At 37.5% G+C, this 18,073-nt stretch overlaps 1 protein-coding gene across 1 annotated transcript; it reads right to left on the reverse strand.

The window, feature by feature from the left end:
- Positions 1-1,194: 1,194 nt before the first annotated feature.
- Adamdec1 (ADAM like decysin 1) lies at positions 1,195-17,855 on the reverse strand. Its single transcript, XM_035453109.1, has 14 exons — positions 17,779-17,855; positions 16,140-16,258; positions 14,304-14,422; positions 12,968-13,044; positions 11,864-11,939; positions 11,478-11,554; positions 7,751-7,937; positions 7,490-7,546; positions 6,180-6,251; positions 5,750-5,919; positions 5,314-5,395; positions 4,538-4,668; positions 3,129-3,303; positions 1,195-1,284 (listed from the first exon to the last, which is right to left on the reverse strand). The coding sequence occupies exons 1-14, from the start codon at positions 17,853-17,855 to the stop codon at positions 1,195-1,197; spliced, it is 1,509 nt and encodes a 502-aa protein (XP_035309000.1).
- Between the last annotated feature and the right edge of the window lie 218 nt (positions 17,856-18,073).

Here is an 18,073-nt window from a genome sequence, read left to right on the forward strand (position 1 = left end):
TTTGTCCTGGCAAAGGAGCTTCTCAGCGACGTAGACACTGGATCATTCTCTAATTAAAGAAAAACAAAATACAGAGACAATGGTTATTATCTGATAAAATATTATGGACTGATACAAATGAAATTTATATATAGACTATAGCAATCACATTGGGAAAGCACATCAGAATTTTTGCAGAATTAAGGCAAGAATTTAAATATCTAGAGTCCAAACTCAATGTTCTTCAATTGATGCTGAAGTGCCCATTTTATATTGAAAAGGGCATAGTTATTTATCATTCCATCCCTCCAAAGAACAAAGGTTTTTGTTTGATTGTTTTGTTCTGTTTTTTTTTTTTTTTTTTTTTTTTTTTTACTTTTATACATACTCTACTTCTGATCTGGGCATGATTTTCAGAATTCTCTGCAAAGTGGATTCACATATCATAGTTTACTGAAGTACTCAACACTGCTTAGTAAATAGAAAAGGAATCTTCTTTTTTTTTTTTTGACCTTGTTCCTTTCCTGGAGAAGTGATACTGAATGGTGCTGGAGTTGGTTATTTTATTTAATCTCCATGCAGTTTTAATTCCTGGAAATGTCTGAGAAAGGGTCTCCTGAGTCTCAGCTTTCTGATACCTGCTGTTGTTAACGGTCTTTATATACAGAGACTACTTAACACCCAGACAGAAACCTAATCCCAAGAGTCAAGCCATTGGTTTTCTTACTCCAAGTCACACTGATCTGAAGTTCATCCCAAAACAATACCTGGATTGTATTCCACCAAGACATTTTAAAAGGGAAAAAACTGTCAACTCTTACATTCAGTTCTTAAAGGTTATTGATTTCTGCCTACCTTGCAAACAATACCTATACTCTCTAAAGGAGAATGAATTGTGCTTGTCAATCAAGTCTTGTTAGAAATACACTTTAGTTCTTTTCATACTGACATGCTAACTATAGAAGTTACAACAATCTTAGCAGAAGTCTGGGGAACTCTAATCTCTTGAATGTCAGAGTAACCCATTTTCTCATCCATGTGTGACCAACTACATAGCCTTCATTTTGTGTTTAATGCATTTTTTTCACTACAAAATTAAGACATTTAAAAAGTGTGGTGAACTTTATTTTTAGTGTGTTATTGAACCCAGTGGGATACCTTTTTGAAATGAATGAAGAGTGAGAAGACACTTGGGGAACACAAACAAGATAGTACTCACATGATATGGTTAGATGCTTCTTCTTGGCAGTCAGGTTGGGATTTCAGCCTACATGTCAGGGGCTCACAGCAGAGATTGGTACATTCCTAAAAGAACAAACAAAACAATCCCTGAATTTAGTACAAGACAACATTGAAAGAAGATTTCACTTTTTAAATTAGACTACTTTATTAATTATTTGAGAATTTCTTTTTAATAATTTGAAGGTAATTTCTTTCTATTATTTTTAAGTAGTTCAAATTAGAAACAAGCTTGCTTCACATGTCAATCCCTTCTTCCTCTCCCTCCCCTGCCCAACCCCCCATATCATCCCCCCTCTGCATCCCAGGGAGGGTAAGGCCCTCAATGGGGGTTCTCCAAAGTCTGTCATATCATATTTAGTCCTGCTATACCCTCCCAGATCCACCTGGTTCCTTTCCATTCCTCTTTGTTTTTGAGACATAGTCTCTCTATGTAGCTCTATGTAGCCCGGACTGTCCTAGAACTTCCTTTGGAGACCAGACTGGCCTTGAACTCACAGATCTGCCTGCCTTTGCCTGGATTTCTGAGTGTTGCCACCAGGCCTGGATTTCTTTTAATAGTCCATATATCCCTAAGCAAGGGGCTATCCACTGCAGTGCAATAAAATGTTATGGGGTAGCCAATTGCTTTCTGATTGGACACAGGAGGAAACTCATATCTGGCACTGGAAACCTGGTCAAGAATCCATGGCTGAGGAGCTTACAGGACCCAATGTTAAAACTTCTAGCTGGACATAATCAAACTTGTCTCTAAATTCATATTTCTAAACTGCAAATTAGTGCAACTCTCAGGCTTTATCAGAGAAGTTTCCCAGTTTAAACTTATTTCCTTTGTTGCACCAATTCCAGTGATTATAACCAATAAAATGAAGGACAGAGCAAAACTTATCATTATTTATGGGAAATTTACCAAGTACAATGAGACATAGAAAATATATAAAGATATAATAACTAAAAAGCATAAACTATATTTTCATTGTGCATGGGATATAATTCCATACATAGAGTAAATTGGGGTCAACTCTTACAAACACTTGATAAGTGACTAGGATAATAGTAAAATGACATTAAATGTAGCATCAATGAATCATAACCTGCATCAAAAAGAAGGCAGACTGCACAAAAGGAAATGTGAAAATACTTCCAAATAAGTAATCAGATTCTGACACAGCTACATGCAGAGTCTGATACACATTTCAAGCTTCTGAATAGATGCCCTGATGTACAGAAATCTAAGATGCGGTCATGACTAAATCCCAAGTTTCCACATGGATTCATCAGTCATTAGCCTGAAAGTAAGGAATTTTCCAGTGTCTACAAGGAATGTGGCATGCTGTGGATAATTGTTCCTTCTTTACATTTGGCTTTGTGAAATCATGTCATAAACAGATGCTGGTGGTTTGTGTGTGTGTGTGTGTGTGTGTGTGTGTGTGTGTGTGTGTGTGTGTGTGTGTGTGTATGTGTGTGCTTTTCATAGGTTAGTTAACTGAAGTCAAAAGCAAAGCACCAAGCATTAACAAATCTATGTCTCACTCTGATATCAAGTTCATCTCCGGAAAGAATTTCTACAGGAACACTGCAAAAAAATAAAGGGGTCCAGAGAGGAGACTCAGCCTCTAAGAGCACTTGTCAAACAATCTTGAGGACAAGGGTTCAGATTCCAGCACAGGTGTTTGCCAGTTTAAAACCCCCTATGTCTCCAGTGATAAGAGGTTTGACTTCCTCTCTTGGGTCTCCATGTTATATGTACACACACACACACACACACACACACACACACACACACACACACACACACACACACATCTTTGAAAGAAGAAAATGGAAAATTAAACTGTATAACTTTTACCCCAGAATACTGCTTAAAAATCTTAATAAATGCAACTTTAAAACCTCATGTATTTTCATACCTCAGGAGAGCCACAGTCACATCCTTCCCCCGTTTCCAGAACTTGGTTCCCACATGTTGGCTTTATTATGTTTTTAGGACTAGGGGCCAACAGCATACACCTGGCATTTCTAGATGAAAAGAATCCTTGAAAGAGTGAGCGACTGGCAGTACTGAAATCCTTGGGGAATTTTGAACTACAATAGAAAAAAATAGAATGGAATTATATACACTATAGAAGTTTGTGGGTGATTAAGTAAATAGAGCAATCTAATGGATCTCTCTGTGGAACCCAGTTCAGTGAAAATTCCAAATATAGTCACTGTCCAGAACATCTCTATGCTGCCTATGGTGGGTGGTGAAGCATGTGTAATATCCTCATTGAATGTTTTCTCCTAGAGATCCAGAAGTGGAGAGGAAAGAATTTAAACTCTCATTATGATTGTCCTAGTTTCATTTCTCTGATAAAATATCCTGAGAAAAGGCAACTTAGGAGAAAAAGGAAAGTAAGAACAGCTAGTCATATCACATCCAGTCAAGAGCAAAGAAATGGATGCATGATGCTTGCTTGTGCTCAGCCCTGTTTCTCTACTTTTATACAGTTCAAGACACATTTACTAGGGAGTAGTACCACCTAAAGTCATCTTTGTCTGCCCACATCAATTTACTTACTTTAGACACCCCCCACAGACCCCTAAGTCAACACAAGGTGCAATATTTCATTGAGAATATCTTCCCAGATGATTCTAAATTGTGTCAACAAGAACTGAATACCCAAGTTAATATGGGTAGGCTGCATGCCCAGCAGTAGATGGCTAACCATCACAGGATTTCAAGGTTATCCAAAGTAACAAGAGAGATGAGGGTTACCATTGTTATCCTCTACTCATCTCACACTGAGGGCTGATCAGTAAGAGGTGGCAATCATGATCTAATTAAAAGAAATAAATGAAAGTTCCCACAATTCGTGGGCAAACTTCTAATTTGTGAGCATCTAGTAACAGAAGATGCTATGTCCATTTTTTTCTGTCCAAAGTCTTGAACAGAATTGGAATTATGAGATAATAGATGAATAAGTTAAAATAGACTGCTTGCTCGGTTGGTGATGGGAATGAAGATACATTTATCTTGGCTATTTTGGAATAAAATTATCATCTTAACCAGGATAGTGTTTTTAGGAAATAGGGTGCCAATTTAAATTAAAACAACCTGAAGTTAAAATAATGTAGTCTCCATAATAATAAATTCTATGATGGTATATTTAGAAATTTTAATTTCTAAATTAAATTTGGTAAAACATATGCATGGAGAACCTTCATGTTGAATTAATAGGATACCCAGCCTTTGTGAGAAGGTACCCCTACCACATATGCACAGTACATTTACTTAGGAACGGGGACTTTTTTTCCCTTTGGGATGATGTCATCTTACCTCAGGTACTGATTCATCACACAGCTGCCAGAGGGACACTTAGTACTATATATAACATCCTTCATACCAAGGGCATGGCCCAACTCATGAGACATCACTGCTACAAGAGACACATTGTTCTTTCTTTTAGCCTGGACAAATAGAAGCACCTGTTACTTCTTATCATATTCCATTATTTCTCAGCCCTTGTCAATGAGTAATTGCTAATATGAATACTTGGGAGAGGAAGAACAGTGTGTCCTTAAGCTCATTTTCTGGCCATTGTTTTTTGCCCAGTGTATTTGAAATGATTGGCTCCTAAGAATACTCAGTGGTCAAGTTCAGTGAATACTGAGCTCAGTAAATGAGTGTTACATTGAGTGAATTCTCTATGGAAAGAGCTATTAGGTGCAGTGGTATGGACACACATCTGTAAAACTGTGGTTGAGATTTTTATGCCATTGTTAGCAATGGGCATGTGATACCTTACATCCACACTTTTCCTTGTCTGTCCTCTGACCTGCTGTACCAAAGGATTCATTTAGAGTTATTTGAGGCTGCAGAGGAACCCTTGTTTCCCTTTTTGTCTCAACATTGGGGTCCTTTAATACAAACTGAAGTACAAGGCCTTTGGCAAGGCTAACATTTCATAGTTCAAGGACTCTTCAGTGCAATGGTCCAAAATAGTTTCATTTCTACTTTGATTTATCAGTTCAGCTGGTGGTGATGGTGATTACTCTGGTGTAAGATATTCATAGAGATGGAATCACAGGATGTCTTAGTAGAAGCGTACGAACCTCAATAACAGACACTGAAGATGAAGTACACAAGGAATTCGAAGCTGCCATTCCTACACGCCCATGGAGGAAGTCAGATCCACTGTGTGAAAAGTAGAGAGTCCGCATCACAATCTGACTCTGGAAACCAGCAGCTTTTGGCAATGATATTATAGACCTCCCTGGTCTCCCTGGCCTTCTGTATATTAATGAGGTCCCAGCACAGCTTCCACCATATCACAGCCCCATAATTACAGGTGGTTATTTTGCATCCAAGAAGGTGTTTTATTGATCTTATAAGGACCTTCATGGGTCAATTGCCAATGGTAGTAAATGGTAATCAAGACACTTACAACTTGTTGGAGAGATATTACTGAGCAGAAATTCTTGTCAAGCAACTCTGAAGATAACCACCCAATCTGCCTTTGTATCCCTGCCCTGGCAAGAAGAAATTCACCTGAGAAGCTGGGCATGGTTATGAATCTTCCTTTTTCTCAGGTTAGAGTGATGCCATGTCACAAAGTTTTGGAACGTGGTACCAATCCTGGGTTCCACCTTTATCTTATCACTGTCAGACCAGATTTCCATATCCACCAAAGACACTTGAATATCTATGGTTTTATAAATCTGTGGAAAGAGCATTTTTTAATGAAAACACTCGGGATTAGTTTTAGCACTCTTAATGACCACAAGTGATAGATAAAGGGATGCAATAGATATCATGAATTTCCATCTTGAAAACAGAAGTTCTAGAAGACGCCCATGTTACTTTATATGATTTTCACTGATGAGCTTCTACCCTTAAGTAACTATTAGCCCCATGCAGTGTAAGTCACAAGGAAGTCCAAACACAGGTTTGGAAACACAATACATGACAAATGCCTTACCACATTGAGCAGATCCATCACTTCAAACACAAAGCTTTTTATCCGAGTCACATTCCCATTATACATCTTATACTGAAAAATACAAAATTAAAATAGAAAATTTAAGGGAGAAGGCTGATGGGTGCAGGATTAAATAGAATATGTACATAGTATAGCATAGTTAGCACCTGATCAATCTATTGACTACCTTATATTAGATTCTATTTGAACAAATTCTACTTCAAATATAAAGGTTTGGAGAAGATCAAAATTAGGTATTCATCATCATATCTTTCATCTTTCTCTTTGTTTGTTTGGCTTGGATTGGCATGAGGTAGACTCTCACTACACAGTCACAATGCCTTTAAACTTATTTTCCTCTTGCTTCATCTTTCCAATCTTGGACTATCGGGTTAGAACTGGGTTATCTTATTTGTCTTTAAGTTGAATGCATCAAATTAATAGTTTAAATATTTTTCATCCACTCAATATTAATTTAGGTTTGATTATAAGGCAACACAAACTCTAGCTTCTCTATATTTATACTTTTGTAAGTTGTGCATAAATTTGTGTCCGTAATTACATATTGCCTATTAAATTGACTTTTCTATTTTATGGTAAAATATTAAAACAATCTAATACTTCAGCAAAATATTTCTCTTTAAGTTTTAGTAAAATATTATTTAATTTTTATAGGTACTTTCTGGCTAGATTTTGTTGACTTGATACCATATAGATTCATTTAAGAAGAAGAACCTCAGTTGAAGGATAGCCTTGCTGAGACTGGACAGTAGGCATCTATGTAGAACATTTTCTTGATTTCTTATTGATGTAGGAAGGCCCAGTTCACTGTGGGCTGTCTTACCCCTAGACAGGTGGGCATGGCCTGTTTAAGAAATGTGGCTGAGAAAGCTAGGGAAGTAGCCAGAAGCTATGTTCCTGCATGTTCTCTACCTTAGGTCCTGTCTTGAGTTTCTGCCTTAGCTTCTCTAGACAATGAACTGTATAAGTTGTAGGCTAAATAAACCCTTTCCTCCCCAAGGTGCTTTTGGTCATTGTGTTTACCATAGCAACAAAAAGTAAACTAGAATGTAGGTGTTTGGTATTAAGTCTATTGCCATTATATAAATATTTGGTGAATGATTGATAATAAATGGCATGGGATGTGTGAAAACTGTTCTCAACAAAGCAGCCAAAGCAGCCAAAGCAGCCAAGAGATCTAGTTGAACAAAAATGCATTGCTAACTAAACAAGATTATAGCTTCCTTCACTTTTAAGTTGACCTGTAAGTTGAAAGAACTAAGAAAGGGATATCCATCTTTTGTACTCACAAAGGCATTATCCAGCACCAAGAAGAGATTAACGAATTTCTGTCCTTGGAAGACTTTCTGTTTTAAAAATAACAAGAGAACCTCATTAATAATCAGCTCTACTCACAATGATTCAGGTACTTACACTCTTTTCCTCCAAAATAAGTTTTAAAAGAAGTAAATAGAGACTTTGCATATATCAGTCATTTCTGAATATACCTGTGCACCTTATATCCTTGCTTAGACAGCTAAAATATATAGGCTGAAAGATACTATACTCACATTTGGACTTTTCAGTGACCTGGAAATTCGAAGATGGCTTCGTTTCCTGCTGGCATGCTTGTCACCAAGGTTGTTATTAGCTATGTCTGGTTCCCCTTGGCTGTATGGAAGGACAGCATGTTCTCCTTCATCTGTGCTTTGGAGAGGCTTTATATGATATCTTTGATCATGATGTGTGAAGTACCCTCTGTGGGATGTAAGATTGTGTTTTAGGATGACCTTACATGTCCATTCATACATCCCACTCAGAATGGAGGGCTAACTCTCCCTCCATTCCAGTTTCACACATAGATTTTTCAGTCATAGACCTTGCGAATGACACATATTCATTCAAGTTACAATCAGTATATGCCCAATATTGAAAGGAAGACCGTGCCATCAGACACTGGGGTCAACAATTAATAACAGGACCTCATGAAACAGAAACACCTCTGTAGAACAAAGGACACTATCATTCAGACAAAGTGGAAGGTTGCAAAATAGGACAATATTTTTACCAATTACACATCCAATAGAGGGCCAATATCCAAAATATATGAAAAAGTAAAAAATAGGTATCAAAGAAAAACAATTTAATAATAGGATAAATATCTAAACAGAGAAGTCACAAAACACAAAAATCAAATGACTGAGAAACACTTAAATATTCAACATCCTTAGCCATCAGGGAAATGAAAACAAAACTGCTTTGAGATTCCATTTTATACCTGCCAGAATGGCTAAGATCAATAAAGTGAATGACAGTTCATTCTGGCAGGCACTATAGACATAAGTGTGGCAGTTCCCCACAAGGATGGGAATCAATCTACTTTAAGATCCAGCTATACCACTTTTGGACATATATCCAAAGGATGCTTCATCTTACCACAAGACATTTTCTCAACCATGTTTATTGCTGCTCTATTCACAATAGCCAGAAATTGGAAACAACTTAGATGTCCCCCAAAGATGAATAGATTTTTTAAAATGTGTTATGTTTACACAATGGAATAGTACAAAACTGCTAAAAAAATGACATCATGAAATTTGCAGGTAAATAGATGGAACTAGGAAAAGAACTCATCCTGAGTGAGGTATCCCATACACAGAAAGACAAATATGGTAAGTATTCAGTTATATGTGGATATTAGCTATTGAGTCAATGATAACCAAGCTACAACCCATAGAACCATAGAGGTTAGATTAAAATACTAGGGGGAAAAGATCTTTCTAGGTAGGATAGATTGTTATGGATGGATGACAGAGACTGAAATAAGAAATTCATCAGGAAGACAGGAGAGAGTAGAGGACAGGAGAGAGATTATGGGAAGAGATAGCTAAAATTAAGGGGCATTTGAAGGGTAGTATGAAAACTTAGTGCAGTAAAATATGTACATATATGAAGGTGATCTAGAAGAAATCACCAAATATTTGAGGAGACAAAGCCATAAGTGGTCATCTCTTGTCACCAAATGAAGCCTCCCAGGGATTAGGTCACATCTAATTTAATTATTGGGCAAAAGGGTCGCATGGGAGCCCTCAAATAATCCAGGCTGTTGCCAATATAGATGTTTCTCCACAACTGTCAGCAAGGCCTCATTGCTGAAGACAACACTAGATAACTCATTGAATATGGGGAAGTGGAGCTGGTGCCTACATAGAGCTTTCACCCCTATGAACTATCATTTTTGATTCAGAAAGATACTCTGAATGCTACCAAAAGAGAAATGTAAACACCAACACAGCCACAAACCCTTTGATCTACAATGGTGTCCTGCCTGCAAGATAAAATAGTGCGATGGTGGCACAAAGCTTGTGGAAGTAACCAGCCAATATCTGATTAGACTGAAGGTCACTCCATAAGATACCCAACACTGCAAGGGTGACCAAGACCCTGAGACTAGATAGCTCAGGGACCTAGGGCAAAAACAAATGCTACTGTTCTTAAAAAAATGTAGGTATAAAATGAATCTTAATGACATTCTGCTATACTCATACATCTGTTTCTTGCTCAGCCATCATCAGAGAAACTTCCTCTTGAATCAAATGGGAACAAATACAGAGATCCACAGCCATACATTATACAGAGAGTGAGAGACCCTGCAACACTCAGCATTGATTGGGATGTCTTAGTCGAATTCTTCCCTCCCCTCAGGGCTTAAGGAACCCTGAGGAAGATGAGGCAGAAAGAATATCAAAATCACAAGGGAAGATGGAGGAACCAGTTTAAAAAGGCCTTCTGAATCAACAGGACTGAGGCATATGTCAGCTCACAAAGACTGGGGTCGCATGCACAGGGCCTGCTCAGGTCTGTCCCAATAGAGTTCTAGAGCTAAAAGGAGAAGTAGACATATGTCACCTCTAACTCAGAAGCCATCTCCTTTGATTGCCACTTGCAAATGAAAATTTAGCTTTCTCTAAGGGAGTCTCACTGGGAAAACAAAATACTCTTAAATAGGCTGCAGGCCCAACTACTTGCCAGCAGAAAAGGAATTCAACAGTATCATTGGAGGTTCTTGTCTCATAATGCCATTATTTTACCCATTTTTCTCTTTTTACCTTATATGTCCTTTGCATATATAGTTACGGTTTCCAGTTTATTGGTTTTTACAGGATTCCCGAGTGTGAGAATAAGTGGTTGTCTGTCTATCTGTTTCTGTGTCTCTTCTTTTGCTCTTTTCCTTCTGCTTTTTATTTGTTTTATCCTATTCCTATGTATTGGTTTTTGTTTTATCATAGTAGTGTAGTGTAGTATAGAATAGTATAGTATAGTATAGTATAGTATAGTATAGTATAGTATAGTATAGTTATTCCTTAGAAAGCCTATTTGTTTTCTAGTGAGAGACAGAAAGGAGGTAGAAATGGATGGTTAGAGATGGTGGAAGAACTGGAAGGAGTAAAGTAAGGGGAAGCTGTAATCAGGATATATTATTCAAGAAAAAACTATTTTTAATAAATGTAAAAAAAGAAAAGAAATAAAAAGGAAGTCTATGTCATTTACCAGAGTAGGCTCAAGAATTACTAAATGAGGCAATTCCATAGAATTTTGAGTTAACACCATGAGTCTATTAAATATTCTACAATAGTTTGCTTATTGGTTTATAAAATATTCCTTGGCAGTTTCTATGAATAGAGTGAAGAATGGGGTAAGTGACTATTTATACATCTGGAACCCTAGAAAGAACAACAAAAGTTTCATTTAGAACAGCAGAGTAACAAATTGGGACTAAGAATAGCTTAAAGACTCTTTTTCTATGACTACAAATAAAAAATTACTTTGTATGTTCACATATTATAAAGCCAATGTAAAAGCCAATAAAAAACTATGTCTATGGAGGCATTTTTATAATATAGAAAAAGTGATGTCATGTTAAATATGAACCATGCTAGACTAACGATTACATGTTTTATTTCATGTTTTAATCATATGAGATACATAAAACTACACACATGACATGTTAAGTAAATATGACCAATAGATTCCAAGAGTGAGGTAGATGAACTTGGTAATGAACACAGATGTCACTGAGGTTCAGCAGTCAGCTTTGACAGAACTGGGACTGACTTCTAGAATAGTGACTGTACTGCGATAGTTTCTTGAGTTTAACTACACAATTCAGTGGTTTATGGATTAGTGATGAACAGAAACAATCCAAATAGTAAGAAGAAAATAGAAGACATGAGAAATACTTAAGACTGTGTGACAAAAAGTCTCTTAGTATTTAATATGTCCTATGACAGTTCTCACCTCAACCCATCACATGTACTTATACTGGCAAGAGATTCTCTTGCATTCAGGATGTGGCCTTCATAGTAGCAGGGTTTCTGTAGCAGAAAATATATTGAGCTTTATACATGTAGATATTTCACATACACACACAAATAAACAAATAAATAAATATTTTAAAATTACTTTGGTTAAGTATCTGGGGATGTCTAATTGAGTGTGTAGGTGTATTAGCATTGTGTGTATGAGTGTTACTGTGTGTTCACCACTTTTATCTTTAAAAAGTTGTCTCCATGACCTTGGATAATCACTTCTCTTCCAAGTCACTTGATGTATTTAAAAGTTTCCCTCAGACCAATATACTTGACAAGGTAAATGGCAGATCCCATGATGGATTCAGAGCCTACCACATCCTGAGAACGTCTGGTTGCTTCTCCTTTGGGTGAGTCAGATGTTTCAGTGTAGTCTGGCCCCAGAAGATGCCTGTAGAGAGTAGAAAACTGCATATGTCATTCACGATACCAGCAAATACTGACTTATCTGATATCACCTTCTGTACTATGGGAATAATTGTGTATACAGTGACACTGAGTTGACTTTGGACCATTGATCTTTTTCCAACATTGGGACTTTCCTACAAACATAAGTCAAAGCATGTAGTTAACCCTGAAGGGGGAAATTCACTCACTTTTCACTTGCAGATTTATCTTCAAACATGAGTGGGTGGAGCCATGATGGGATTCTTTGGAGCAAGGATACAGTCATTGGAGGGTGCTGAGTCATGGTTGTGGGTAAGAGACCAACAAAGGAGGCTTACTGACTGCTAGAGAACTTGTGCTGCCCCATCCTTCTTCCTCTAGAATCTATCCCTAGAATGTGTACCCTGATTCAGGCTTCGAGATAATTCTTGTGTATGTGTGGATTGGGGGGCATGGTATCTGTATATGTGTGGTTTTGTGCAATTCCTTATGTTGCAGCATACATGTGGAGAACAGAGGACAAACTCATGTGTGAGTCCACATCTCCCACCTTGTTTGAGACAGGGTTTCATCTTTATCTCTTGTCTCACTGTGTAAGACAGGCCAGTTTCTGGAAGTTCTACTGTTTCTGTCTCCTATTGGGCAAAAGAGGCCCTGTGAACATTTATGGGAGATTGTCCTGGGTGCCTTCACTTACATGTGAAGAAAAAGCCTGGAAGTGTACCCATGACACCGTTCCTGTTTGGAATTTTAAGGTGTGTAAGAGTATGTGAAATTAGCTGAGCAGGAAACATGCTTGCTTCTGACTCTGGGTAACATATGACCAGTTCATTTCAGGTCCTGGCATTGAAATTCCCTGCAGTTCTGAACTGTAGCCTGGAACTATAAGCTAAAGCAACCCCTCTCTCTCCTAATGTTATTTTGTCAAAGTATTTTATCCCAGCCACAGAAATGAAACAACAGCCAAGAAGTATCCCAATATTCTGTTAACACAATCAGTGGCTGGGCTTTCAGGAAGTTAATTGTCCTTACTTGCTTCTCCTTAGGTGAAAGATAATTTCTTCTCCATTTAGTATGATCTGATATTGAACTTCGGGCTCATATCTTTCCTGAAAATATTTAATGATGTAGTTATAAGCACATAGTTCTCAGCCAAAATAAAATTATAGCTATTACAGTATGCCAGTTATGTACACTATGCATTTCAATTGTAGAAGTACAGAAGTTTAAAGTATTTCTTTTACATCTTATCTTTCTTATATCTAAAATAAATGTAATTTTCACATTAATATAATCACCTGACAATCCTAAAAATAATCATCTGACAATCACACACCTGTTAATAGAATATATAAATTAATTATATGTATTTTATGTATATAATTATAATTGTATTATATACTTATATAATAATCATTTATTACCTACATATATTAATTAACATCAATAATGATTATTGCTAATAAATATTACAGAATGAAGGAATATTGGAAATATGGTTAGAATACCTTTCTACATTGTAGAAAAGTGTAGTCACTGGAGAATGGGTGAGTGAAGAGAAGGCAGGAGTGTGAAAAGGCTGAAAGGAAAGAAAGCCTGCCTCTAGAACTATCTGCCTTGCTTGTGATCCCTTTTTTCTCCCATGGATTTGAGGACATGTCCAAGAAGTTTTACCTTTAGCATCAAGCCAGGCAGTTGCTTTTCTGATGTTAAATTATTACTAAGTCCTGAGAAGTCAAGTGCTATCTCTCCACCAGAGTTAAGATGTGACTCCTGTTTAGGCCAAAGCACCTGTGGCTGCCCCACCCCTCTCACAAATACTGATAGCCCTACCTCTATCCTCCTCAGAGTGCTGTCTGTGAAGCTCTAGCTAATAGACTTCCAGGCATCTGGATTCCCTGCCTGAGGAAGTAAGCTCATAGCCTGAGACACTTTAAAGGGCTCCCACTGGCCAATCATCCTGTTTCCCAGCCTCCTTCCTTGCTCTGTGGGAATCAAAGAACTTGGCTGCAGACTCCTGTTATTGAAACCCTAACTTATCCAGAAACCTGTAAGTGGGAACCCCCAAACTTTCCTCTTGAGCTTGCTTCTATTTCAGAGACCTGTAACGCTGTCTATCTTTGGTGCTGGGACACCTAGCCATGCTGTTGTCTGCCAATTTGTTTATCTGTGGGTTTAATGATGCTTCTAATAAACTTCATACCCCAATAATCTTTCTGCATCCCCCTTGAGCACTCCATCCTAGACTTTTCCAAAGCAGAGCTCATAGATGGACTGCAAAATGAAATGCTGGATGTTGACTGTGATATCACACTAGCCCTGAAAGCCCTTCATTTTTGACTTCAGATGACGATGAAACATGGCTTACCTCTTTGCCATATCTCTCTGTCTGGTTGTTCTCAGTTCCTCTTCTGTGGGAGATGGGTAGTTTTTTAGGATGAACTATTTCATGAGGTTTTAACTCGAGGGTAGACTTTGTATCTGTCACTAGAGAAAGCCAGAAAACGTTGGTAAGAAAAACTCACAGTATTTTGATTTGTTTGGCTGATTGTTTTGTCCTATGGACACAAATTAACCATTCAGAACAGATTGCTCCCCCCTTTAACTTTAATGACAAAGGATTGTTTCCTGTCTCTCTAACTTCTAGAATGACATAGAAAACTGTTCACCTCCTTGTTGAGAGGCAGTTCGTCTTGGATCAAGAACACTGATTGATAAACCCAAACTGTCTACAGTAATTAAGTGCATTCCTTTGCAGTCTTCTTCAAATTTCAATTCCTCTGACCATACTCTCCAAAAATGAAGATTTCCACATGCAAGCATTACTTTACTCTTAGGAGGGACCCTGTTCCCAGTGATTTCATGCCTCTGTTGACAATAAGCTAAGATGATCTTTCTTTACAGTTTTACCCTCAAAACTGTATATTTCACAGGACATAAAGCTCTTACTAACCTCTCTCAGAGAAAATTTAAAGCAACAGAAAGCACATGGGGGAATTTTTATAATTAAAGCTTCTTCTTAATGTACTTTAAGTTGTGTCAGACAGTTTCATTTGTTTACAATTGATAAGGAAATAAATGATTCAGAGTCCAAATATGTGGCTTGCTGTCCCAGCTAAAAGGCTTAATGAAAGTCACTTTGCCTTCCTATCCTTTGTTGTATACATAGACTAGTATAAAAATTACACATATAGATTTGTGGAACTCTGCAGCACTGTTGCTGGAAAATGAAGGTACATCTTTTCTGTTTTTTTTTATGTTTTGGAATTTTGCAGTTGTTCACATGGGTCATATAATTGAATGCTGGTGTTTTCACAGCTTTGAGACAGGTTCTTACTTATGGCAATCAGAGTCCTTTAAAGGTGTGACACTTAACTAAATTACTGTGCAAACTACAGCCGTAACTGCCACCACAGAGTTCACAAGGACTAAGAGGACTTAAAAAGATTTCATTAGCATGTTTGTCCATATGACACAATGATTGTCAGTCATTCTACTTTACCGTCTCTTTGGGAACCTTACCAGGACTTAACAACGTAACCGCAGTCTGCCAGCATTTGACTGTTTAACATGATCATCATGCCACCCTTAGCAAGATAGCCAGTGATGGCATTGGTGCCCTGAGCTTACACATGGTGTAGTAAGGGAGCAAGCAGATAATGGTTATCAAGTTGTTGGTTAATCTCTCACTAATCATCTTCAAAGGATGAAAGAATTACCTTTCCAGGACTTTTCTATTGACTATGCCCTAGTATTGAGAATCCTTCCCTACTACTGAGAAATTTCCCAAGGTACCAATTCACAAATAGCCTTGGCTAATGACTATATTAATACAATTGCACTTACTAACATAAATGTAAATAGAAAATTAATCAAACTTTGTTACATCTATTTTGAAAAAAGGTCACATCATATGTAAACATGATTTTTATTTAGTGAGGCATATGAAATTTGAAAAGGTATATAGTAAGCTTTTGAATAAATATTGCACATATGATCTAAAAAATACCATCACCCATACTTATGTATGTATAAACTCTTATGAATTCATGTAAGTATATAGTTCACTTCAGTGGAGAACGACTCAAGAAACATAATGTGTAAACTGTACTGACCTTTGCATTATGAGTAAAAAGGTCATTTTTTTCTCATGGGTATGCTCATCAAATGATATGATCTTTTTCTATAAGATGTCTATACTTACCTTGGGTTTGAATGATGAGCCACAGGACAGAAAGCAGGACCCAAGACATGCTGGCTTCTGTGGGTAGCTGAGAGGTTCCAGGCAGTAGACAGTGGCCAGTTTTATCTCCCTCTAGTTCTCTTTAGAAGTTGAAAGGAACATAGTCTCAAATATTACTTGTGAGGTTAGGGGATGTTTCCTAATTGGGTTGTAGACTGACCAATGAACTACAGCCTGAAAATCTGGAGGATGCTCCTCCTTTGAGAGCAATGTTTACATCTGTTGGGAGGCTCATTAAGGGCTCACCCACAGCTGGACAGCTGCTTGCCTTGAGTTCCACCCTGATGGGAATTTGAAGGGGCCCAAACCCTTAATTTACACATACATTTACAAATGTATGAAACATCACTGTTGTGTCCATATTTTAAGAAATTGGCACAGAAATCATGCCATCTTTTAATTTTTTCTTTTAATATATATTGCCTGTATGTATTTCTGTACACCATACAAATGTGTGGTTCCCACTGAGGCCAAAAGAGGGTATTAGTCTCCTGGAACTGGTGTTACAGATGGATGTGAGTTGTTATGTGGGTGTTGGGAGTCATGGACCTTATGTCCTCTGCAAGAGCAGCCAGTGCTGTCAACCACCAAGCTATCTCCCCAGACCCAAGTGTGTCATCTTAAAAACATAGCACCAAGCAAAATCTTGCAAACTTAATATGAATCACGCTGTTTTTAAATGTAAAAGGAAATTCTGGTAATATCAGCTACAAAGTTTCTTTCAAAGTTCATTTGCAGTCACACAAACACATAGGCATACACACACACACACACACACACACACACACACACACACACACACACACACACACGAGCGCGCGCACAGAACTGCAAAGAAGTCTACATATGTAAATAGTCTCAACAGCGTCAGCTTTAACCCAACCACATGCATAAGAATCTATTTAAAGTATATAATGAACTCTGCTTCAGCCAAAATAATATGTCTTTCTGATTACTCAAATTTTGTATTTTCATTCCTTAGATGAAAGCATAGAGAAGGATACTAGTTAATCAGCTGATGTCCAATAGCAGAAAATGAGCTCTGATGACATCTGCACAGTTCACTTTGATGTGACTTTTATGCAGTAATATAAAGAAGGGACTATTAAAAGAAGGCCAATCTCATCACATAAAGGCTTTAAGGCATTTGATATTTTTTGTAGAGCATTATAATATAAGAATCTTGAGTTGGGGGGGTGGTGGCACACACCTTTAATCCCAGGCAGAGGCAGGCAGAACTTTGTAAGTTCAAGGCCAGTCTGGTCTACGGAACGAGTTCCAGAACAGTCAGGAGAAAGCCTGTCTCGAAAAAAATTAAACAAACAAACAAAAAAGAATCTTTATGATATTCAATAGTAAGATGATACTTGGAGGACTTTGAATATTGCCTTGTGCACATGCTACATGTAGTTATGTTCATTGCTTTGATTCTTAGGATTAATTTCTAAAAGATGGCAATGCATAGTTTAAAAGGACAGATCAATTGGAAGTTATTGTTCCAAAATTACTCAGTGACCTTAGGCAGTTGGCCCCACACTAAATTTCCACTCAGAAGATTTCCCCAGCTTGCAAAGCTATGACTTCTAACTGTTGACCATACCCTGTGTTGTCATACTTGAATCTGTCTGTCCTTGTACATCTTCTTCCTCCACTTGAACTGATGGTGTGAAATCCCATATTTCCTTTTACTGGCTCAAAAGATAAGCATTCCACTCTACCCTTTCCCAGGAAGGGAGGGAGAGGGAGAAGGGACTTACATGTGAAACAAGCTTGTTCCATAACTGGAACTAATAAATAAAAAAATAGTAATAATGTATAATAATTTGTCTTTTAGCATCAAATATTAAGAAGTTCCTGGAATGTCTTAAGTTTCCTATCTTGCATGTTATTCTCCA

Source organism: Cricetulus griseus (genome assembly GCF_003668045.3).
Source record: "Cricetulus griseus strain 17A/GY chromosome 1 unlocalized genomic scaffold, alternate assembly CriGri-PICRH-1.0 chr1_1, whole genome shotgun sequence".
NCBI lineage: Eukaryota > Metazoa > Chordata > Mammalia > Rodentia > Cricetidae > Cricetulus > Cricetulus griseus.